At 36.6% G+C, this 25,305-nt stretch overlaps 1 protein-coding gene across 1 annotated transcript; it reads left to right on the top strand.

The window, feature by feature from the left end:
* Positions 1 to 23,008: 23,008 nt before the first annotated feature.
* Positions 23,009 to 25,098, top strand: LOC118434702. The gene is made up of 2 exons (XM_035848814.1): positions 23,009 to 24,473; positions 24,545 to 25,098. The coding sequence occupies exons 1-2, from the start codon at positions 23,464 to 23,466 to the stop codon at positions 24,996 to 24,998; spliced, it is 1,464 nt and encodes a 487-aa protein (XP_035704707.1). The 5' UTR covers positions 23,009 to 23,463; the 3' UTR covers positions 24,999 to 25,098.
* The last annotated feature ends 207 nt before the right edge of the window (positions 25,099 to 25,305 follow it).

The raw sequence follows: 25,305 nt of genomic DNA, 5'->3' as shown, positions 1-25,305 counted from the left end.
ACACCAAATCATCCGAGGGTAACATAGAACAGATGGATATAAACCAGCCAGCATTGAATATAACAGTCAATTTCGATGGATTCCCACAGTTTTGAAAATTAAATGAACCAAGCTAAGCAATAATTATTTTCTTATTTTCTTAATTTTTCCTATCCTCACAATTTCGTAAGCTGACTAAAATATGTAATAAAATAAAACCAGAGTGAAGAAACGATTGATATTAGGACGTGTCCACTATAAATTCTTGAGATAAAACAATGCATACGTATTATACAATACATTGAATATAATACATTTTATTGTATCTCATTCAGTCATGCTCTCCGCCAGGCTAGAATGAGATACATCATTCGCTTGGTTTTTTATCGAATCAAATTGGTAGGGTTGGGTTTGTGAAATTAAGAGATCTGTCAATGGAACAGCAGTGGGTCAGCATTGAATTTGAATTCAACTCTTTATTATTTGGAGGCAAGGATCATTATGTCTTTATTAACACTTCCTTAGCACGCCAACAATCTGTCACTCACTCGCTCGCTCGATTTACCGTCGCTTTTCTTGCGCCTCGCTATCAACCACGTTCTAAATAAGAAATATATTGGTTTGGTGGGGATGATTTGGCTGAAACAAGAATAATTTCAAGAAAATGAATTGCTCCATAATAGCTTAGTTATTAGAAGTATTATTATGCGCCTACGCAGTTCAGTTAGTTAAAATTGGACGTTAATTATCATGTCGGATTAAGTTCTACATAATACTACAATTTTACAAAATGATTCTTTACAAAGACAATGATATTCTTGGTGTCAGTTAAAATTCCTTCGTGCACAGAAATATGATGCTAAATTGCTTCACATTGGGGAGTCCTTAAAGTATATTGGATAGGACCATTACTCTCCAACAATTACAGATGTCCGTCTACTTGCATCAATCGAAGGTGTCAATTTTCATCCCACAGGGTGCAATAAAGGGTTAAGAGGTCCCTTCAAATCTCTGGAATAAGACAGATTATGATTATGATTACAGCCTGGAGTGCATATTAGTAAATTGGTAATGAGACATATCCATCGGTAACCTCACTCATTTCAACTTCAAATGCCTGTAAACGCATATATTGTTGTAAGTACGATTCCTTTACCATTTGACATTTGGACTCTTTTATTAAACACCATGCCCGTGATCATAGACTGAACTTGCTTGCACCGCTATTATAGCTCTTGGTGGCATAATCACTGGTTTAAAGAGAAAATTTGTTGGGGTGTTATAAAATCATTACTGTTGTTGGGCAGCAGGACTCCAAACATAATCAACTGTTATTGACTATATACATACATAACTCTCACACATACGCTTACAAGCTTATTGACAAAGCTACACAGAATACAAGGAGGTGTTTAGTGGACTTTTACGAAGCATTGTTATTAGGTCCGTGTTGCACAGATCATGAAGCATGTTGTTCCCATTGTTGCACGTATTAATGCGCGTCTGGAGGAGAATCGTGGATGATCACCTGAGATTATGATGATATGAGAATGTAATGAGAAGCGATTTTTCAACTCCATCCATCCAACGTCCATCATTAACCTGTCGGACGTCTGTTTCTCTTCTCATTCTAATTTGCTCATCTTTTATTGTAGGTACATAATAACCTGTAGCAAGTGGAGCTACGTCATAAGTGGGTACCTATCCATACAGCCAGTATATTTATAAGCCAATTTATATTTATTAATTTGTACAGAACTTAATTAATAATAAAACAAGTAACGGCATGTGGAGTGCCTACAATTATGTATCTACTTTGAAACAGTGTTCCTGTTTCCGCTTATTTTTGAGGCATTTATCTCCTTGTCCCAAAAGACTCGTACGTAGTTTAATTCGCATTCTGTTACCGTGTCTGTCGTTGTTTAAATAAAAAAGGGCATGCGACGTCCGGAGAGGAAATTGAAAAACATTATTTGCCTTGAAAAAGCATCCACTGCTCAATTTACTTGAGTGAGCGGAGATGAAAGTAATGAGTTTTTTAAAAGGTGTGTAAATGATAGTGATTTGGTCGATTAGAAGGATAATGCGATGTGAATAAGTGTTAGAATGCATTGTAGTCAGCTTTATATGTCCATTGTACATTTTATTCTGATGCCATCAACTAAACACTAGTCAAGAATCTAACATTACCAGTGAAACTCGTCCATATGCATCAATTCAATATTTTAAACAAATGCTACTGGAAAACCAATAACAATGGAAAATGATACAAATCTTCACGTCAAGTCAGCATCAATTCAGACATTAAATCATCTGTGTCTGCTCGTCAATTTCAATTCTCGTTTTTATCTCATACAATAATACAAATACATACGCTTTTCCAGACAATTCTTTCGTCGGCATAAACGCTAATCGATTTCAAAGTCCTCAATCTCTGCACATAAATATATCTACATCCATGTATTTGTTGCGAGAATAATGGAATGTGAATTAACTACTCAAAAAATGCAAAAATTGCTTCAATATTACAGTCCAATAAATCCAATACTCTGATAAGCTCTCTCTCCCTCTCGTTCTCTATCTGAAATTGTTCAGATTGTGCTTCTGGTCTGGTCTCACTGATTGTACTGTGGTTGGTGCTGGGTGGTTAGATGAATAGAGGTGGCATGACACCATGTAATTTGCTGGTGAGAGACATTAGATGTTAAAAGATGTAATGAAACATCTCAGCTCCTGGCGCCTTCAAGCCATCGATCATTCACTCCCTCTTTAATATCCGCTCCAGCATCTCCCCAGGCTGATAACCATGTTTATACTCGTATATGTACATACGTGCTCTAATGTGCTTGGGTGGAACACATAGACTTCATCATATTGATCACATATCACGTCGTGCACTTCACACCATCGCATCGCATCAGCCGTCATAATGCGTCACAAATTACATCAAACGCCTTGAAATGTGCTGTCCAGATGCAACGCATACTTACTTCTGTAACGTGTCCATGATTTTTATCCAGAGAATAGACAAATGTCAACTTGTAATATTATCGACACACTTTAAATCCAGAAAACCTCCTCTATGTAAATGTTACTATGTAGTTTCAAAATTGTCAAGATTTATTCAATTTAACTCAGTAAAGTAAAAGTGACGATACATTTTATAACTAATTTAATCTAAGCATAATACATACAGATCTGTAAAACATAAAATACATAAAACATAAAACATCCTAAGCACACATAAAACATGTGCATTTAAAAATGACCTGAGACTGCGACATGACAAATTGAGTATTGGTGCACGACCAACACTTTTACCTGTGCACATCATAACTGATCAAATGCACATCGTTCTTGTAGCACTCTCGACTCGAGCAAGTATTTAGTTTATCGGATGAGAATTTACGAAGAAATGATGTAATTCCGCCCACATCAAAGTCAAAAGTTCACTTCCCTTTGGTCCAACGGCTTTCTTCCTCCCTCAAAGTGAGAACTAAATTAACATTTTTTAACCAACACAACAGTTCCATCAACTATTACAATATTCATAAAGAAGTAAATGAACGGTTTAATGAAAGGAAACCATTAGTCTCAGCCCTCCATACTCAACTTCAAATTCAAAAGAGACTCATCGGATGGGGAGGAATGGCTTGACTTCCCTTGTTTCTTGTTTGCACTTCTAATAATTAAAAACCCAAGCAAAACCCACACGAACGACACAAAAGAGTTGATTCGAACCAACAAAAACTAAAAGTTACCACTTGGAAACACAGAACCATGGCGTGTAGGTGTAGGATGGGACTAATTAGTAAAACAAACTCATTCCACATTTCAGCTCAACAAAATCCTAAAAAATAAGGCATGAATATAATCGACGTCTTGCACATAGACATTTTAATGAATATATATGACTGAACATTGTCGATTCTCACATTAAAGTATAAACTGTAACTGTTTGCACATGATAGCTGACCATATTTCCACAAAAGTGCAGTTTTTCATCATATAATGAGATATGCAATCAATCAATTGACAATTATCCTCTACGTCAGACAACGGCATCTGTATGTACATACATACTTAATCAATACGCAGCAGCAAGTGTACCTGATAACTGCAATTAATCCATTAAACCATACAGTTTACTGGCGAGCAGTAAGTGCACCCAATTTTTATTGATAATAAATAAGTAAGTGAGCAAAGATTTCCCTCATTTCAATCTTGCAAGGATTTTCCTACCCAACCATTTGGAAAAGAATGATAAATGACGTTATTGCATGTCGAGTCCCAAGTTCTCTCTAATTTTGACACTGAATGTGCTGCAAGTACAAAATACGCGTATGTATGTATGCAGTGGTGACGATTCTACATCAACATGCAAAGTATGCAGTATGATATTTTATTTTATTCATGTAATACTTTTATTGAAAATAATACCATAATATTCATTCGTAGCTTTAGTATGTACTCGGGCGCCGCACATTCATTCACGATACACAAATATGAATTAGTTACAAGTCATTAATATGCTCCAGATATTTTTCTTCTTTACTTTTCCAACTCTGATTTGATTATTTAACTCTCTGATCTAAAAATCTATGGCATGGTTAGTAAATAGCAAAACTTGCCATACAGACGTCATTGCCTAGAGTGAACATTTAAAATTGATAATTTGAAAAAAAACTACTCAGATGATTGTACAATTTACGTATAAGAAACTTTTAAATCACGCGAATACCTTCACTGCATTCTGTACTTACGATTAGATTAAAAGGAAACATAAGGCCGCAAGTAATTCATAAGGTCTTGCAACCTAAAAATGAAGAAAGGAGATGAAAACGTATAAGTATATCGGAACTTTATAAAAGGAATTCCTTCCTAAACAAGCAAAATGTTGCGGTTTGCTTTTTGTCCGACTGTAAGGATGAGATTTATAATTCAGTAATTCATCTTCTACAGAATACACATGAACTGAAAAAGAACAAAAAGGCAGTAATGAAAGCAATCTGACTATTTTCCGTGACGAGCGGCTGCTGCCGTGTCGCTACGCATCGTTAAGACGAAGGTATTTTGATTTTATTTAATTGTAGTTTCGATTTAAAATTCAGGTAGAACTGTTTCATTTCTGAGCAAATAATAATTACTTATTTAGTAAATGGACCACATTTTTGAAAAATGTCTTCGTTATTAGAAACGATCTTGCTTTCATCGAGGTCTGCAAATTGCTTCAGAATTATCCATGATATTCACTGAGGATGAGATATGCCACCAGGCAGGCTAATCATAGTTCAGATCGTCCACAGATGTGCATGTGTAATTGCAGAGATTGTTTGCCGAAGGAGAAAACTAAGGTATAAATACAAGAGCCTCAAGCTGTTTGCAGGCACGATATTAAATACGAGAGTGCAATAAGGCGAGAGTCTCATCAAAATTTTGATACATATTCCTGATCATCCAAAAACTCATGGATATTGCTGCTGCCGAGGAGGGGATGAGATGATGATGGCGAGTGAAGCTTGGAGTGAGTGATCAAATTGACTTTTTTTGTCCTGTGTCCGTTCTTCATCCACAGGAATTAATTAGATGTGGTTTTTGCTTGTCTCACCATTCTCATAATTCTCTCATGATAATCTCATTTCACACTTATCATTCACACTTCTGGACCTCTTTGTTCAGACTCCGACATCATCCAGGAGCAGAAACAAATCCAAATTATCATCGAAACATGTGGGCACATCCACAAATCTGGTTAATTACTCTTCGTCCTCTCCTTGTGGACACCATTTGCACAAAGGCAATCAGTGGCAAACTCTATATTTCATAAACACCCCTTCCTTTAAGAAACACGGATTGATGAAGTTTTCACGGGCGACAGCATGATTTCCTCTCTTTCAAATGGGCCGTTTGTTACTGAGCATGTTGGATAGCTCTTTAATTCTTGATGGTTATACATGTGTAGCTCCTCGCATTAGCGGCCCACAGTATAATTCGGTTTTGTATTAAGTCATGAAGCATAATTCATTATCCGTCTTGATCCTTATTGTTTATAACTCCTGCCAGATACATGTACACGTAAATGCATACGTGTTAAGAAGAGAAGACACACATTTAAAAATCAGGGGACGTTCAACAATTCGTTTTTAAAATTATCACAAGAATTACTAATCACATTTACATACATAAAATCGTAAGAAGGGTCACTAAATATTTAGGTTAAATTTGACTAATGTCACATTTCTCTCTTAGATTTGGTGAAATTATAGAAATTAAGAGACCGCATTAAAGATGTTGAACTAAAAGTATGATTTCACACACACAAGCTAAATCTATTTTAGCCCCGTCATTATTGTTCAGTTCTCAGGTCTCAATTAAGGTTTTTATACGGCACTTTAGAAACGCCGTGAGCAGTTGGGGGCTTTAGTAATTAGGAATTAAGTCGTGAAGTCATCCAGAAGGTGTTTTAGTAGAGATTAATGCTATTCACAAACCCCGAGTTGGTTTTGGTGTCTCAATCAAGGAGAAATTAATCAATGTCTGTTTGCTGCTAATCCAATTAAGCAGATTGCAACAACACGGGTGGATGATCGGTGGATTGGATTACCTTACTTTCAATGTATTCTCCTAATTTTAATAGGATGATGTGAAGAGGATTTTGAACTCGAGTGTTTTCTTAAAATTCAGTGGCCATATGTTTCACTCGGTCTTTAATTAATTGATCCGTTCATGCACCTTTTTTGTAATAATTAACTCATAACTCAAGTGATTAAGGACTAAGGGATTAATGACCACAACATTGTGCACCCTAATCATATCAAGCGATTATTTATGCAGTTGTGAATGTTTTTAGGTTTTTGTACAGGAAACCGTCGTTAAATATTGTGGGGCAGCAGCATATCATTGATTGTGTACGAAGAATTGACCATATTAATAGCCAATAATAATAATAAAATAAATTCAACCTTGACGGACCGCCATGACTTTGCCCTTTTTAATATGAGGATTAGCTAGAATGTCGATGACGATGGTTGTCCTCACCTAAATTTTACATTCCTTTCATCACATTTGGATTAAACTGATAAAGTTTCATGGTTGATGTAAAGAATTTAAGGTTCATGCAAGGAAATAATTAAGTTGTATAGCAATTGACAGTTTGGCAGCATTTGGGATCTACACATGAACGAATTGATAAAATCTGATTATCAATAATTTATTTTACTTGTTATCGTTGCTGCTAGATTGTATGAATTGAATTATGTATGTACATATGCATTACTTGTAGAAAGTAATGGTTGAACAAAAATGTTCTTTCCGTAATATATTTTCCGCTATAGTGAAGCAGGTTTAATTTTTGGAGAAAGAAAGTAAGCCTCCACACTGTCGCAAAATGTCTTAAAATATTGCAATAAATCATTGAGGGTATAAATTGACCCCCAAGGTGGCGAGCATCTGGATATATGTGGATATTTTAATTTTCAGTTATGGGGGTGGTCAAAAAGGGTTTTATCGAATTTTCCTAAGATCTCAAATCGCCCTCCCCCCAAAAAACACACCCGCTTTATCGTTGTGGAGAAAAAATAAAATGTAATTCAAAACCCGAGTTTTCGTCAAAATCATACGGGACGTTAAGTTTGAAGGGCTTCTGGAACACTTAACCGAAAAAGTAGACGAACTGAAGTATGCACCTTGACGTACTAACTAATCTCTAACTAATGTCACCCTTTGTCCAAACCGAGGTGAAAGTTTTTTGTAAATTGAGATACAAACTGACATGTATAGTACCTCATTTTAACCAGTATTGGAGGCCGTTCAAGGGGTGTGGTGTTTTGGACGATTTGAGACTTTAAGAAAATTTGATAAAGCCCCCCTTTTGACCACCCCCTACAACTTAAAATAAAAATATCTATACCTAGATGCTATTTGCTAGTTTGGGGGTAAATTTTATACGCTCAATGATTTATAGCAATATTTGAAGGTATTTTCGACAGTGTGCTTCTTCGTTTTCACTCCACACCCCACGGCGTGAAACTTCATTTTCCGATTGAACAAGAGAATCTGTAGAAATCAGCCAGTCGTATTCTCATTTTTCACGCCCAGCTTTTCAATTCAGCCCTTGAACAGAACTAAACTATAATATGCGCGATTAGAATAATATGAACCATCTTGAAATCCCAATATTTCTCGATATTACAAAAGGCGTTAGGACATGGTTTTGACGAATTCATACCTTAATTGCGGGGTGGTTTTTAGTCGTAGAGATTTCTAACTTTTTTTATTTGAAAGCCCATGTCTCAAACTATAGGTAAGCATATCTGGCTTCCGATTTTGTGTACTCTGCGAAATGAGGCAAGGTCAAATTTGGAGAGGTGTCCTTTTTTAGTTTTCCAAACCAGTGTTCTTATAAAATGGCGTTGAGCGATATATTTTTTTCTGAGGTCCTGATGCAAAAATCGTCTTTGCGACTATTATCAATGGACTTAGCATGCTTTTCACTATATAAAACCACTTTTGCCTTATGCTTATCTTTTAAGTCCGTTTTGCAGTCTAATTTCATACTTGTCCTAATGGAATGCGCTCTTTAACGCAACTCTTCCACTTTTAAGGCCCCCACATTTTACGACTTTGATGCTAAAAATCCCTAACGTGGGTTTTATCCAAGGTACATATAGTATATTGCACTGTAAGTACTTTTGACAAAATTTTGATAAGTGGTTATGCCCCACGGACTGAGTTTTCATCAGACCTTATAAAATTTTTGGAAAAGTTCCCGTCGTTTTCGATGTCGAACTTCAGAAATAATTTAACTAACCAAAACGCAATAATTTTATTATTTTGGCACTTGTACCTTGTAGATAAAATAGTTCTGCAGTAGGGGACACAAAAAGATTATTAAAATTTATTTTCGAAAAAAATTTACCATTAATTTTCCAAATAAGTTCACGAGTTTTTTAGGATTCCGCGACCATAGATCGGAGTACTCCGGGCTTGGAGTGCGTACTCCGGCCTCCGGAGGCCGGAGTACGCGACTTTTTCTGGAGGCCGGAGTACGCGGAGGCCGGAGTACACGTGGCCGGCCGGAGGCCGGAGTACGCAAAATATCCGATCTATGTCCGCGACAGCTGATTAACTCGGGTCCTTCTCTAAAACTGTTTATACAAAATCTTGACTGTTTGTTTTAATATTACTTAGGACACTTCCAGCTTTACCCTCAATCTTCATTTGACCCAGTCTGTCCGTTTTCAAGGTCAGCAGGTCAATTTCCCGGTGCACGGTCCGATTTATCACTTTTCATGGAAAAGTATCAGCGAAGATGGAGGCACAACGTTATGTAATTCATTGTGGATTCTTTTATTATTTCATGCAATGATTATCTAGGGTTGTAATATTAACAATCATCCACCTCTGACCTCTTGGGTTATCATGCCCTATGAGTAATTCAGTTTGGAAAGTGTTTTTTTGGCTCCTTCCAACTCTGGGGGCACTGGAGGGGGCATTTTTGAAGCTATCGCCCTAAAATTTTAAACATATCTTTCTGAGAGTATGATCTTACAGCCTACAAAAAATCAGTTCAAAATTCAACTCCCCGCCAGAGATATTCATCCGCGAATTCGTCAAAACCATGTCCTAACGCCTTTTGTAGATCCAACATAGGCACGCGTTTCAATGATTGATTAGCTGGAAACCTCAAAGAAAAAAATAAAATCATACACACTTCTGTAAATTATATGTAGCTATTTATTCTTCTCCTGAAGAAAAAGCATTCCCTAGATTTTTTTAGTACCGTTTTGATTTTACAAAGAAGCAAACGTCTTTTTTTCTTTGATTCATCAACGATATTTTTATAATTTAGTTGTTATTGCGAGATATATATGTACATAAGTCACATAAGAACATAAGTGAGAGTAATAAGTAAATACAATTTTGTAATGGAAAATAATGCATAACCATTGACTTTTTTTGCTAAAAAATCAAATTTAATAAGTGTAAGCTCTGATGAAACAAATCATATTTCGAATTTAACATGAAATTAAAAAAATAGAAAGACTCTCAGCCTTCAACAACAGAGCTACATGTCGAGATTTGATTATAGAGCGATTTCGCCTCCTGTATGCATCGATCGACCCGTGCCACCCCACGAGACGGCTCTGTAAACATGAATTTAATTGCAACCTTTGTGACACTGATCAAATCGAGCTCATTTTATACACGTTACGATTGTTACGTGTCGAGTGGTGTCGTGTCAAGTCACAATATGCTTCGCAGTAGCAATCTCTTCTTGGGGATGAGATAGAATGCGTTCTCTTTGTATGAAAGACGTATCAAAATCAATCCTGGTTCACTGCAACATAGCCGATGCCAGTGCAATTCAGTGAGAAAACTGTTAGGACAATCAGAATAGAAGATAAATCAGAGACCAAGACAAATAGTTTCTACATTTGCTGTGATCAATGTTGCACGAATTGAATCCGAACTTCAAAAACACAATTGACAAATATATAGGAACAAGGATACAATGAGCTACAATATACTCCATAGCTAACTTATTCCATTGTTAAAGTATCCACGTGTACTGCACTACTGATAATCGAAGAAAGTATTCCTGCTATATCTGAATCAAGGAAGGTTTCACTTTTTAATAGATTATTGTGCAAATAGTAATAGCGGAAGAGGAAAATTAAAAATTTAGCGCAAGGGTTTCTTAGACACAGCAACATTCCCAAATGTAGGGTACCAAAGTAATATCATATTGCCAACGATTAGTTATGGTTTATGATGAAAGATCATTATTAAATATGATACACTTTGTTAGAGGCTGGCTTTTTTCATTGGAGTTCGTTATCTTGAAAAAAATAATTCTGGGATTACAATAAATTCTCTTCTTTGGAATGGTGAAACTATTTAGTGGCGTGGAGTACGAAAATTAAAATACTACAATTATAATTAAATGTATATTTATTACACGCTAATGTCCACACGTACAAATGTTTGTAAACCATGCCTGTAGTTATCTATTAAATATAGCAGTAACGTAAGTCATTCCTTGTAAGTAGATTTAAATATCGACAGATTTGTTTAAAACATAAGAAATCAAAAAGTGTAAAAAAAGTGCTCATATATTTATTTGGTCGGCACAGCACAGTGGTTTTATTTCCTTCTGCTCAATTTAGTTTAGCTGGACATTGACAAGTTGCCTCCTGCTCATTCAGTCACTCCATTGTCTCCTGGCAATTTCAAGTTCTCATCACTGCTTGCTGACCAAATTGAAGCAGACACTGGACTGCCGACTGGGTGTGAAACTCGCTCCTCACCTTTAACACAAATAATCATCTCTTGAGGCTGATCATCATCATCATCATCCTTCATGGGTGCGGCTCACTTTACATGCTCATCAGCCTGTTAGTACTTCTCTGTAGCAAAAACAGCGATTCTCACTTTTAATCTTGGTCAGAGAGTAATTGAGCAATTTTACTTTGTTTTCATTACTCGCACTATGTAAACGAGTCACATTATGAGGGTTGAGTATGTACGCAATTAGTTGATCTAACAACCCTACATATGCCCTTAATGCTGCAGCAATGTACATACTTCGCTACACGAGGGAATAAAATGCCTATTATTTTTTTTTATAAAAATCGTAGATAATAATCTGAAACAATAATTTGTAGCAATAGGGAAACGTTCACCACAAGATAACAGACTTAGAAATTAGGCGAATCAAGTTTTTCAACTCATTTCCTTTCCTGCCAAGTTATGAATGCATACATGTGTGATATACATACATAAGTCTAGAGAGAAAGCGTTCACTCGTGGAAAGGAAGAGAAAAGAATTTCATGGAAATTGGAAATGCTTTCTCTTTTCTTCCACTTCCACTAAAAAGACAAATCAGATCCATTCGAAGTGGAAACGGTGCGGAGGTACGCCAATTGAATTGAGTCCAAGTGGAAATGGAATAAAGCCTCTTTGTGAAGCGGAATGTACAGGAAACGAGGAGAGATGAGATTGGATCGAAATCCGAGAATTCGCTACCCAATCGTGTCGAGAAAGATCAAACCAGGAATTCGAATCGGGATCAAGACAACGGATCGAGGACGGATTGCTTCTCGGGGTAAGGATATGCTAAGTACACTCACCATCACTATCACCACACCCACCCACCCATCCATCCTCATTCCAGCACCGCACCAGAGCCTAGACAGACATCCACACGTTCTCTGATATTCTGCATTTACATGTATCTCCTTGTTCCTATATGAAAAGCCTAATACGAAGAAATATTCAAATGAAATAATATTTTACTTATTGATGTTATAACTTAAAATGAACAAGTGTGTAGATTTATTCATGTTCTCTCTCCCTCTTTCTCACTACTTTTTTCGGATTGGTTGGTGATTTTGATTTGTTGGTTTTGGCTGAGCAGAGTGTGACATCGTCGAGTTTCAAATTCTTCAAATCCGTCGAAAAGTTAAATATCCTGGCTTGGAGCAAAGAGACGCAAGAGCCCAATCCAATCTTGGCACCGGAACAAAGCAAAGTTCTTTCACCATCGTCTAGTCAAAGGATTTGGAAGGGAAAGATCAATTCTCTAACTTGATTTGCAAATGAACCTTCGCTTCTTTCTCTTTCTGGGAATATTTTTCCACCACCACCATCGCCACCAACTGCCTGCCAACAAATCTAATTCAGATACTTTCTCCAGGAACGGGAATTTTTATCCATTCAAAGTACGAAGAGTTTCACTCGAGATTTGTCAAGGTCCATATTGTTCAATAGCGACGCTTATGTTTAATGTAAAATTCAAATTGTGAATCGCTTGCACATGCAAATCCGATGCCCTAAATGAGCAACAAACAATGACAATAAACAATAATCATTTGCTAATACATAAGTAGTAAGAAATTAACGAAAAATAAATGTTATATTCACATACATATGTATGTATCAATTCAAATGAATAGATTGTTATTTGAATAGATATGAATAGATTGTAAAATGATGTCAATGTGACCAAAGATGTGAATCAGAGTGACCAAGAAAAGGAGGCAGCTATTTTCAATGGCGTAAATTATTATACTCCAACAATATGTATTTGTGTACGCTAATATGTACATAATATGGATGGGGCATTTCGCTCCATTGTTAAGATCCATTCTGCACACGGTTGGTGTAAAAGTATAAAATCGGTGAAATGCATGTCGACGTCTCGGTTCGGTATCATTCCTTTTTGTTTGAATTCCAGTTGACATCGAAAAAGTGGTCGTGACTCCATCTACGCCGAACTGTGGGGACTATGCGCCCAACGCCAAGAGCGCCGAAGATCCTGCCCACCACCAGTGGTTTTGTTCTGCAGCAGTTGATACTTTGATAATGGATAGGATATCCAAGTGTCAGTGGACGAGGTAATGTATGAGGATATGTAACGAATATCTGGGTGTCGGTGAGATGTAAGTGGTGGTGTGGTTGGCCCACAACTCTCTCCGCCTCTCTCTCCGCCAACAAGCACATGCCCTTTCTCAAGCCCACCTCCAGTAGCAACTCCGAGGAAGCCCTGCAAGCGGAAACCTTCCTCCTCCGTCTTCATCGGGAGGGAGAGACCCTCTTCTGTGTTGTGTGGATTGCACAGAGAGACAGGAAACCCGGGTATCGAGTATCGGCTATCCACCCGGGTGAGTTGTCAGTGAAAGTATCTATCGTTGCCCTCACAAACCCCAACTCCCGGACCACGCTCGTCCAATATACCACATCGATCCGACGTTGGGATACTTCACGGATTAGGGATTCAGATCCATTTTCAAATTCATTTCCTGCCATTTTTTTTAGAAAGTTTAGGTTAGAATTGGGATGGCTCTAATTTTCATAAAATATCTTTTACAATTCCCATACCAAAAAGGCAGTGCTTTCTTACAGAGATACGCATGTTTTTTGTTTGAAAAAGTTTAGGTGGAATAGAGCGAAATAAACTTTAAGTATACCTAATAAACTCCATTGTCCTACATTTTCTCAGTTTATTGCAATAATTACAGCAATTAAGTATCATTACAACTATTGAAAACTGTACAACCAAAATTAAACACTACACATATTTATATAAATATACCATCTATTATCTATTACATACTATATCACAATTTGTGGACTCATCAATACACCCTAAAATTTCAGATCTCTCCAACCACGCTGAATACTGAATTCAATAGTAGTATATTAGATATTTTTATGTATGAGTGGGTTCCCTTTAGCATAGCGATCACCTTTTATTAGACATTGTTCAATGTTCATGTCAATGTTCATGATAATCTCATATTCTACACCACGTATGCCATCGTGATCGTTACCATTGCTCCTGATAGACTGCAAGATTAGATAATGAGGAAGATTGGGCGTACGTTTATTTCTGGGTAATCTCGTCTGCTTATGGTCGAGGTGGGTGCGATGTGACGTGATGATGGTACGATTTTAGGTTCTAGATGGATAAACGAGGAGAATGTGGCCAAGTAATTATTCTGAGGCCTGATTATTCCACCTCAGATTAAAATCCATCCGCTCGTTGCTGCTTCACTTTCTCTTTTCATTTTAAGATACACTAATCAGGACTGAGTTTCATTTCTGTACACGTCGTTCGAGCTGCCTTCGTCAATGTTGGATTGCAATTATAAATCTACATTCATTAAACACTAACTTCATTGAGACGTGATTTATTTAAACTGGGGGATTATTGACAATAATTAAATTCTGTGGGGAAATGGTTCCTTTTTGGCAAACGTACATATGTAGATAGACCAGTTATTTGAGCACAAACTGCTACAGAACAGATGGGCTTTTTAATGGATGTAGTTTCACATTTGCAGCTAAATATGATGCTCTAATTGTAATTATATTTCCTAAATCGCATTATTTTTATGAAAATAATTATGCGATCATTATTCAGCATCTATTAGGTTGGCAAAGGCTCTTCCATGAGACATCATTTGTTTACATTTCCTTCGATAATGAAAATTTGATTATGAATTTCTCTTGAGTCGGGCACATTTTATCTTGAAAATATCGACTCTGAGGATGAGGAATAATTAAATTACAGCTCTGAGGGCGTCTTTTTTCTGAAAGGCAAATATGCAGGAAAAGCTAAATTCAGAAACTACTTTGTAAAAATCTTATGCCACGAGGAACAGATATTTTATGCTTCAAACCTATTTATGGCCAAGTCAAATGCAATCGCTCTTATTATTGGAAATTAAAATCATTTCGTTATTTCACAATATGCAATTTGTCATCTTCGCTAGATGAAAGATTTGCCACAGCCATCAACATCAAATGTTGAGATATTAAAATAAAAGTTCTTTTAACGATACATCATCATCATCATCACCACCAAACTGAGGTTTTGTAGCTGTCACTTTCTGATAAATGAACCCCCAAGTTAGACAAATGAAGACAATTAGGAAATGTCTTGTTAGTGCTAACAGGTCATCAAATCAGCCTCATGAACATGCAATCATTCCATTCATGTCAATGTTCTTACTGCCGGGCCTGCTGCTAGAACAGTAGCGAATCAAATTAAAAAGGATGTTCGCTCTATTTTGAAATCCACGAAAAAAATCATTACCACAAATTCAAGCAACGCTACAACCTCAATCAAATTTAAGTGACAGCCGAGTATTAAAAGTTGTAAAGTTCTTGCCGTTGTATACTTCAACTTTTTTTTTGTGAAAATGACAGTTTTTTAATGAATGTAAAAATGTATTACAATTGTTTTGTGCCACAAAGCGCAACATTTAATAATAGGAAAAACGTTATCCAGGTTGTGATTTCTTCAAGAAATATGTAGGACAGTCTCAAATTGTACCTTTCCAGGGCTACGTGTATGCATTTGGTATATGTATGTACGTGCATGAGGGCGAATCTCACTCACCCAGCCGTCATAAATACTAGAGGAAATAATAATGTGGGATAATGGCCTACAGCAAAGTAGGAATTGGATTTTCAATCGGAAAGAGTAGTAGTCGTCTAATGCAATATATGCTTAGTTGGAGCACCCTCATGATGATTTCCATAACAAAAGTTTACTTAGTTCGTGTCAGTTAGTTGTGTCGATCAAGTGTCCAATCCATCCATTCACGCAACTCTTTTTGTATGGTGATGACTGACTCGTCGGAGAGGGTGGAAGGAATCAACACCGAAATCTCGGTTTTGTATAGCACGACTAACAAAACTCTCTCTCGGGCATTTTCCCTTTGTTGCTGCTTCGGATTACGGGATAAACACAAGAGAATAATACACACATACGCCTTTCTTCTTCCGATATTCGATATTGATGAATACGCTATGATGATTTTCCTCCCACTGGGCACAATACCGAAATTGAATAACGGCGTCGGTTTTCTAATACAAATTTCTACTTCTCACACATTTATGTATACTTGTGCATCTAAAGGAGAAAGTAGACTTAAGGTAAGCATTGTTGCATAAATTGTTAACACGACCCACAATTTTACAGTGCACAATTTTATAGTATCGATAAGTTTGTCATACATTTTTAAAATTTACCTTGCCTTTATAATAATAGTAGTGATGATAAGCAACATTCGTACCTCTTCATGGAAAGAGAGGGAGCATGTTATTCAATCCGAACAGCCAGAGAAAGACTATCTCGTCGCCAGTGCGATATAAAGTAGTCAGTCAGACATGCAGGAAATACAAGTATTCTCAATTCTGCTCAAGTATCAGCAACCAATGCGTTCCGTTCAACGGATCCTTCCACTTTCAATTTCCAGACCAAACGGAAAATCCATTCACTCAAAACCCATATGCACCATGTCACAGCATGAGCTTTCTCACCACAATATTTTGTCATCTGACAACTCTCGCATCAAATTACCAAGTTCTCCCCGAATTGGAGGATGTAAATTTTGGGCAGACATCAGCCTGCAACATCTACATAGCAAAATCAAGTGTGGGTTTCTTCGTACACGTAACTACTAAGAAAGATTTGTATACTTATCTTTACGTCTTTTCCCTAGATTCGCTTTATCCGGAAGGAAAATAATATCAACATAAATTTTTCATGTATCCTAAAATAAATTAGAATATATAAAGGAGCAGACGCCAACACCGCAGTAATATTCTAGAAAACTGACATGGCTGATTGCATACGGCTGCAACGACAAGCTTATTGGAACAATAATAAGCAAATCTGGCTACATGAAAATAAGTTGCACAACATTTCATTGTGTAATAAATCATGTGATAGTCAGATCGAATATTCCTTTCTGTGTAAATATATTCCAAAATAGGCAGAACAATCATCAAGTCCATGAATGTAAATACTATAGTATTTACATTCATGATCAAGTCGCACTCTAAAAATCAACGAGCCGGATCACTCAGGATCACTCCTCAGAGTCAGTAGCGAGTGAGAATGATGGAAATGCATGTGGAGTCAAAGTCGCAATATGGTTGCTTTTCAATTGAGCTATAGACTGGCAGATGAGATATTTTTTGTTTGAATTGGGTTGGATGATTAAACAGAATGATGCTTAACTTTGACACTGTCCAGAGAATGAGACTGTGACATCACAAATTGTATGGAAAGTGGGAAGTCTGGCTAAGAGGAGGAGGAGGAGGAGAGACGAATGGCTGTGAAAATTTATTTCGACTTTATTTCGTTCCCTTTGTTTGACAATTGTCATTTGTCGCATGGTTCACAAGTTGTTCCTATTTTTAGTTCATTTTCATTGTTGTTGTGTTATACACGATGAGTCAGCAATTGAGACAATAAATAATTGAGGCATGAAATAATAGGACAAGATTATAATAATGATTCAGTGGGCTTATAATTCCACACCGTGCATTAGATGCAACTGTTGTTCAATTTTAAAGAGAAAGTTCCTTATGAGGAGCTCCTCTTTAGTCAAGTAGAACTTTGTATGTAAATGTGGTTTACTATTTTATTCTATGCTTTACTTTTTTGCAACAAGTCCATCCGAGATTGTGATGATTTAGAGATAGGCGTCTGCCTGCTCGTTGGTTGACGATACTTGTATAAAATGTCACCCTATCCATAGTCGATGACTCGACTATAAGCCATTGTCTGATGGTGTCTTTCTCTTTGATCGTGTCCTATCATTAAAAAGGATACGTGATTATGATCAGATGACGAGGGAGAGCTGGCATTGAACGGGATATTTTATATTCTGAGCTGGTTAGTTGGTTCAAAAGGCGTCACAAGTTGTTGAGATGATTATGATTACAATGATGATAGGAGAGAGAGAGAGAGAGAGAGGAGGCAGTGAAGAAGTTGTATCCACGGTCAATTCTTTTCATGCACGTATTCGACTGATGCTACGTAGTCTTTTCCTTCGAAATGGTGACAGTTTTGATATTTGGATTGTCGACGACGATAATGCATATCATCATCATCCTACTTGGGTGGATTGTGTTGCGTTGCTGTTTCACTCCCATGGCCAGATCTCGCTTTATCATGTTCGTAGATTTGAATTCCGTCGAAGCTGGCGAATATTGCAGCGAGTAAAGGCGAGTGAGATGAAATATATGGGAATTGGGTTTGAGTTGGACTATCTCTTGTCTCATCTTGGCGTACAATTGACATAATGTGACACTTTCTCGTCGTAGTCCATTTTATGACGTGTCATCTCTCAAAAGAGCTTTTTGCTGGACTTCTCCACCTCAACAAGCGTCTTCTCTTTTCAATGTGCTCACCAACTTTATATGGTACTCAACTGCTCACTTATTCTCAAACACACACAAGTTAAATCATGTGCACGTTCACATCACAATAAAGAACGTAGACAAAAGGGGAAGACACGACAGGACAACTTTTTTTGCCATAATCAAAAATCACATTAAACCCTTTTGTTATTGACAAGGATTGACTCTAGTGTCCGTAGAATCATCTAAAGAGACAGTAGCAGGACCAAACCAAAGTGAGAAAACTCGTGTATGCTGTACCTTATCTTATCCTCCTCTCGTTTCTGTTAAAATAAAGGAGTGTACGGTACCGACATACCCTTAAATTCAAGGGAATGTGACAAAATTACAAAAAAGTTTTGAAACAAAAACTTTCGTAAATAGTGTACTAACTTTATTTAACGTTTTTCCTTTCTTATTAATAGAGGAATATTAACTTCAGTAATAAATGCTGGATATTATATAAGTACTGGAGAACATTTTTTTCAAATCAGGGTGCATACTTATACAATGCCAAAATAGATTTGAGTTCGAACGCTTGTTGCGATGTATAAATCATTAGGATTAGAATCTCGAACTCCAAGATCAGGGTGTTGTCAATACTGATTTTATAAAGTTTAAAGTGTGGGAACTTATAATAAATGATTGTATTTATTCTCCCGACAAATATATGTAGACTGTAATTATCTAACAATGAATGCGCAAACCATGTTCAACTCACGATCTTTTTGATACCCACACAGTTAACTCTTCATAAACAAATTCTTCATACGTTTGCACTTCTTACATTGTAGCGCGAGTTAAAAATTATGTTTTAAAAGTCGGGTTATACCGACATCAGTATAAAACAGACTTTGATTACATATTTTTACCACATCTTCCTTAGATGAAGTATTATTTCGATCCATTATCTATCAGTGACAATTTAGCTCTTGAGAACAAGGAATATATACATATGTGTATATTGACCCCAGTATCAGTAGTTTATGCAATGCAATTGTGTTAAAAAGAGATATATCTGTAAATACAAGGTCCTTTGGTTCCTTTGGTTTTCATGGGTTGTGTCATATCGAAGTTACGTTATCTGGGCACCCGGTCTCTGCACTCCACATGAATGGGAAAAATTTTAAATGAAAAATTAAGGGATACGCCTTTTGGGGTTAACCACATTCTTGAATTGAAACATTGTAATCGGAAATGAAATGAAGTGCATTCTTATATTTATCAAGAATAGCGAGCCCAGGTGAGGCGAGACTGTGAGGTTGAGTCTGGTTGAGTGTGAGATTGACCCATATTATCACGTACGCCAGTTTTGAGGTAAGGTTTGGTTTGGGTTATGAGAATCTCAAATAACCTCCGTTACTTATTTACACGCTGGTTATGTTGTCGTGTCGTTGATAATAGTGATTACCAACACAAAAGAAAGAGTCGAATTTCAATTCAGGGAATGACGCTTTCTTATAATTTGATTAATTCTCATCACTAGCAGTAATATAGACCCAATTTGTCCCAAATGAATTGTAGTGAGATGATAACCCAAGGTTCCTTGCTCAATAGAGAAGAAATAGAGAATAGAATATTGCACAACCACGATGCATACGTGACATTGTGTAGAATTGTTTGTGGGTCCGTTACGGCGATCACAGACTATGAAGTTCCGGTGTAATTCAAAATTAAAAGCAATATTTCCATATGTAGGGTAGCTTTGTAATATGGTATCAAAAATCATATGAGATAAAAGTTCGATTGTGTAGCACGTACATATGTATGTATATTTATAACTTGATAATATCCACGGCCAAGATACAAAGATGCTTCTTATTGTCTTATCGCAATACGTACGTATCTGCATATTTATTATTTTTGTTCTTGACATGTTAGTTAATCACCCATCAATCTGCCTTATTATCATCAACTAATAGTCCCATAAGCAACTGTTATTTTTGGATTACATCGCTCACTCACATTCGAAGACAACGAGTCTTGTTTCGTATGCTTAAACTCAATTAAACACAAATCTCATCAACTTGGTTATAAAGTAATAATAACATTGTCAGTCAAACTAAGACGGATATTTGATCCATTGTTCATCCGCATCTCTGCAATCCTCTTATTGTTTCATACTCGTCATCATATTTCATGTTTCAATTAATCCATAACTGCTTGTTATCGTGCATATGCATACTCGTAACGACTTCTCGGAGCAATGTGTGAATCAAACACCTTTTGGTTGTGATGTATGTATGCATTTGTTGTCTAATATTTTCTACTTTGTTCCATATCACCATATTCACCGTCAGCTAAATAACATGGCAAAATAAGTCTCGTACTTAACGAAATAGGGAGAAGATAAATATCTGAGCTTTCTGCGATGGTGGTAAATAAGTTCTTGGAACCAATGGGCCAGAAAATTCTCTTTTGTTCTTTTTGTCTGGCCAAGTGTCTCGCTTGATTTTGTGGTGGCCCCACTTAATAGCCATTTACTTATTTAACCTGTGTGGTTTTTGTTGACATGGTCAAAACAGAGGCGGTTGTTCTTCAATTCCTGCAACCAAGTGGTGTAATTTAGTACAAAATCTGTTATTACTTGAGACTAGACAAGAAGCGACCGTGACATTTCACTTCATTTCTAGAGTAAGCGTCGGCCAGCTTGGGAAATGTAACATCTTATCCAGATGAAATCTTGCCATAATTTGTTTTTTCTTCTTCTCATCTGCCGCTCGGCATCAGAATAAACAGAACGCGCATCTATCTAGCTGTCCATGTCATCAGGACAGGACAAGTGAACTTTGTTTATTTAAAATGTAAACTGGAGTATTTTAAACACAGTTTTTTGGATGATTTTCATATGTGCATGTGTTGGGAGCTTCCAAAATTGTACTGACTTGACGATTTTATGCATTACTGCTTGTAGATATTCTGATATTCATCAAACTATGTAGCACTTAACAAAAACATGGCAAGTTTACCAACCAGATAAGATCAACCCACTGTGTATGTTTGCAATCAGAAAATAAGTAATTCACATTATGGAGCAGACATGACTGACATGTAAGTAATAAGGAAGGTTGTAATAGTGAAAGAACCAGAAGATGCAGGTGAGAAGGTGGCAGATACATAAATAATAGTTTGCTTTGTTTTACCGTCTGTCACCTCCGGTTCTTTCTCAATTTTTTCACCTCGCTGGCTTATCAATTTTGATAATCTTTCGATTCAGGATAATCATAATCTCGTTTTTTATGTAAGTACGTATGACGTGAATAATCTCCATGAAGTAATTTTCAATCCGTAGATTTTTTATTTGCACACGCATATTGTACGTATGTAGGTATTTTTAGGGCAATCTTGATCTGTTAATTACGTATTATTTTAGGCAAATGAGCACCAGAGGAAGCATACTTTATGACAAATTAAACATTTGCAGTGGTGTTGAATGTACTATAAATAGTCCTTCTAGCCAGCAACAGCGAAGGGAAACAAGATGGTTGTCTCTCCTGCCCTGTCATTTCATCTGTCGTCCTTGTTAGCTTATTTTTATCCCCTTCCCCTCCTTTGTCCTGTTTTTTGTCACTCGCCTCATCGTCATTATATAAATGCTGACTGCACGCACTACAACAGTTGGTTAATCGAAACATTTATTTTGTCGAGTGAGAAAAGGATAGACTTGACTGGAGAGGAATGAAGAAGGGTGACAATCGGGGCTTCGACGTTATTATTACCACCATGAGAGTGCATAATCATTTTGAATGGAACAGCAATATGAGATGACATCCCCCTCTTCCCATCGTCACCTCCTGAATATCTACACCCATCCACTATCCATCCAATGTGTGACTTATTCCACCCAATTTGGTCCTCAACATCGCATTATAACGCATATTATGGAATTCAAGTTTATACTTTTGTTAGTTTAATATAAATTCTTACGCTCACTTACCTAAAGAATTATTAACAACCAACGCTTTCATTTAATGATTCAATTACATGGATTCAGATTCATTCATTGGAATGAAATACAAAAAAAGATTTACAATCAATCAAGGAAGTTTGCTCAAATTCCTATTAAATTTAGTAAATCTGGTCACACATATCGAGGTAAATGTATAGCTCTCTTACGAAACAAACAGTGCAGCCATGACTCACTTGAACTTGAACATTCCTACATGTTTCTGTTTAATGAGGAAATTGCAGAAATGAAACACGAGCGAATGAGACTTTCCCACGAGCAAGTATCTAATACAAGGATACGTACATATTTATTTTCAATGTCACCCCCTCCGTGCATCTACTAGTAGGCCATGTACACACAAGCAATGGACTAGCTCAATATTCTAGTTTTACATATTTACCGCAATTGCAGAATATTTTTATTTAGTTTGCATAAATTAGCCATCACTAAACTAATTAACTAATTACTCAGTTACTTACGTATCCAAAATGAATGTTACTAAAAAGAAGGGAACACATATTCTTACTGTCAATTTCTTCTCAATTACATATATACATTTTTAGTGCAACTTTCAATTAACACGCAGGTTGAAGAAGAAGTGGTTCAAGAATAAAAGTAAAACCTGTTTATGTAGATATCATGTACCATGCAATGTTATCACGGTTTAAATTACAGCATTATTTCCCACACGGATATTAAATACTTAATACGAAACAAAGGTTTTGTTATAGGCTCGTTCATTCCAGCCAGACTTCAGTCACTTCTCCAATCAGAGTGCATTAAGCAATAAATATTCCAATTGCTTTTTCAATTGTGAAACTCAATACTAAAAATGTCATATTTACCATTAAAATTATTACTTGTCCCATTGTCACTTGTCCTCACCCCTTGTTTATTAATATGTGTAGTTTTTCCACTCTATTTAATCAGACTAATATCATGTATAACGTCAAAATTCGTTTTGTCCAAAAACTCTCGGATATTGTCTCCAATCAGCAGCATTTTTACATCAGACAACTTTAGCAAACCGAGGTGCACCTTGGTCCTTGCAGCAATAGTCGAAGGGAGTCTTAACAAGGATGAGATTGTTACCAGGCTAAATCTCGTCTTTAATTCTGGACTATATCCTGAACTGAGACAGAAATTGTGTCGATGGATGGGGTTTTGGTTTTGGGGCGATTGTTCAGATTTTAATCTTGATCACCACTTAAAATTTCACGAAAACACTTCTTCATCATCCCTGGTGGATGAGGTTCAAGTAAGAAAAATCAGAAATGAGCTTGTGAAGAAAGAATTCGACACCAACAAACCGCTGTGGGAGATGTGCATCTATCCTTACACAACAATTATCAATGGGCATGATACTAATACGGAACCTAAATCTGTGGCCATTTTCAGGATTCACCATTGCGTCGCAGATGGCTACAGTTTGTTGAATGTGTTCAAGGACTTTAATGAAACAGAAGTTAAGACAAGTAAACCACATTTTCTTCACCGAACATTTAAACAAAAATGTGTGTTTTGGTTGCGATTCTTAACAATAACGCCGATAGATTTGTGCATCAGCTATTGGAACGCTAAGGACAATAATGCCTTTAAAATTAAAAAGTTTTCTGGCGAGTCATTTGGTTTCGAGGCTGATACCGTGGAGCTGGAAACGCTGAAACGAATTGCGAAAAAATTTGGAGTGAGTGTGAGTGCAGTAATTTTTACAGGATTCTGTGCAGCCATTCGTGATGCATTTCTTAAGAAAAATTGGCCAGTTCCGGCAAAGTTCCATGTTCCATGTGCTCTTCCTGTGAGTATGAAGTTTGGGGAGAGTAAACATTTAACAAATGTGATGTAAGAGTCCAAATTATATTTATTTTAAATAATTTAGTAATTAATTAATTTGCAATATTACAAAATTATAGGACACTATTGCCATTTCCAACTCCAGTAAATGAGGCAAATCCTTTAACCCGTCTTTCGAAAATCGAAAGGATTTTCAAACAAAAGAAGAATTCGGAATTGGCCGTTGCTTACTCCTTCCTTTTCCAGTTTGCAGGAATTTTGGCTAGTTTGACTCGAAAAGAAAACGGCTGCTCGTCAGGTTCAGCATTCTGGAGCAATTTCCCAGGCACCACCAATCATCAATTAGTCTTTGGGAAAAAAATATCGGCCTTCCGGTTCACCACTGATTTTCACAATGACAACGTAGCGTTAGGATTTGCATCCATTTGTTTTAATGGGAACATGTTGATTAGTTGCAAGGCTGACAAAAATTTATTTTCAGACCCCAGTCTAACACGACAATTTATAGAAAGAGTTACCGAGGAATACACATTTTTAGATAAATATTCATTTAGTGATAATCAGTTTGTATAAAATCTAATCTAATTAGTGATATACGTACTTATTTATATGTATTTTTCTTGTATTTTTATAGTTTGTACAGCATTCGTATACATAAATGCTTAATAACAATTATTGCTTGAATGACAAATCATAACAATTTTGCATTGTCGATTTTTCGGAGAACTAGTTTGTTTCTCCCCTCGTCGGTTAGCAGTGTCATCTCATCTTCTGAGCTAAACTGTTCCTACAAAGAGAGAATACATGATGATGAAAGTAGACAAATGACACTTGATATTGTCTCCGTGTCGTCAGTCTGGTCTCCTTGTGTTGACTCGCC

This window comes from Folsomia candida, unplaced genomic scaffold, assembly GCF_002217175.1.
Source record: "Folsomia candida strain VU population unplaced genomic scaffold, ASM221717v1 Fcan01_Sc002, whole genome shotgun sequence".
In the NCBI taxonomy this organism is placed as follows: domain Eukaryota; kingdom Metazoa; phylum Arthropoda; class Collembola; order Entomobryomorpha; family Isotomidae; genus Folsomia; species Folsomia candida.
Note: the sequence above shows the minus strand (reverse complement) of the source record. Positions and strands in the feature narration are given on the sequence as shown.

Coding starts and splice junctions, on each gene's coding strand:
- LOC118434702 (XM_035848814.1), top strand. CDS start 23,464: ATGTCATATTTACCATTAAAATTATTACTTGTCCCATTGTCACTTGTC. Junction 24,474..24,544: donor AAACATTTAACAAATGTGAT/GTAAGAGTCCAA, acceptor ACAAAATTATAG/GACACTATTGCCATTTCCAA.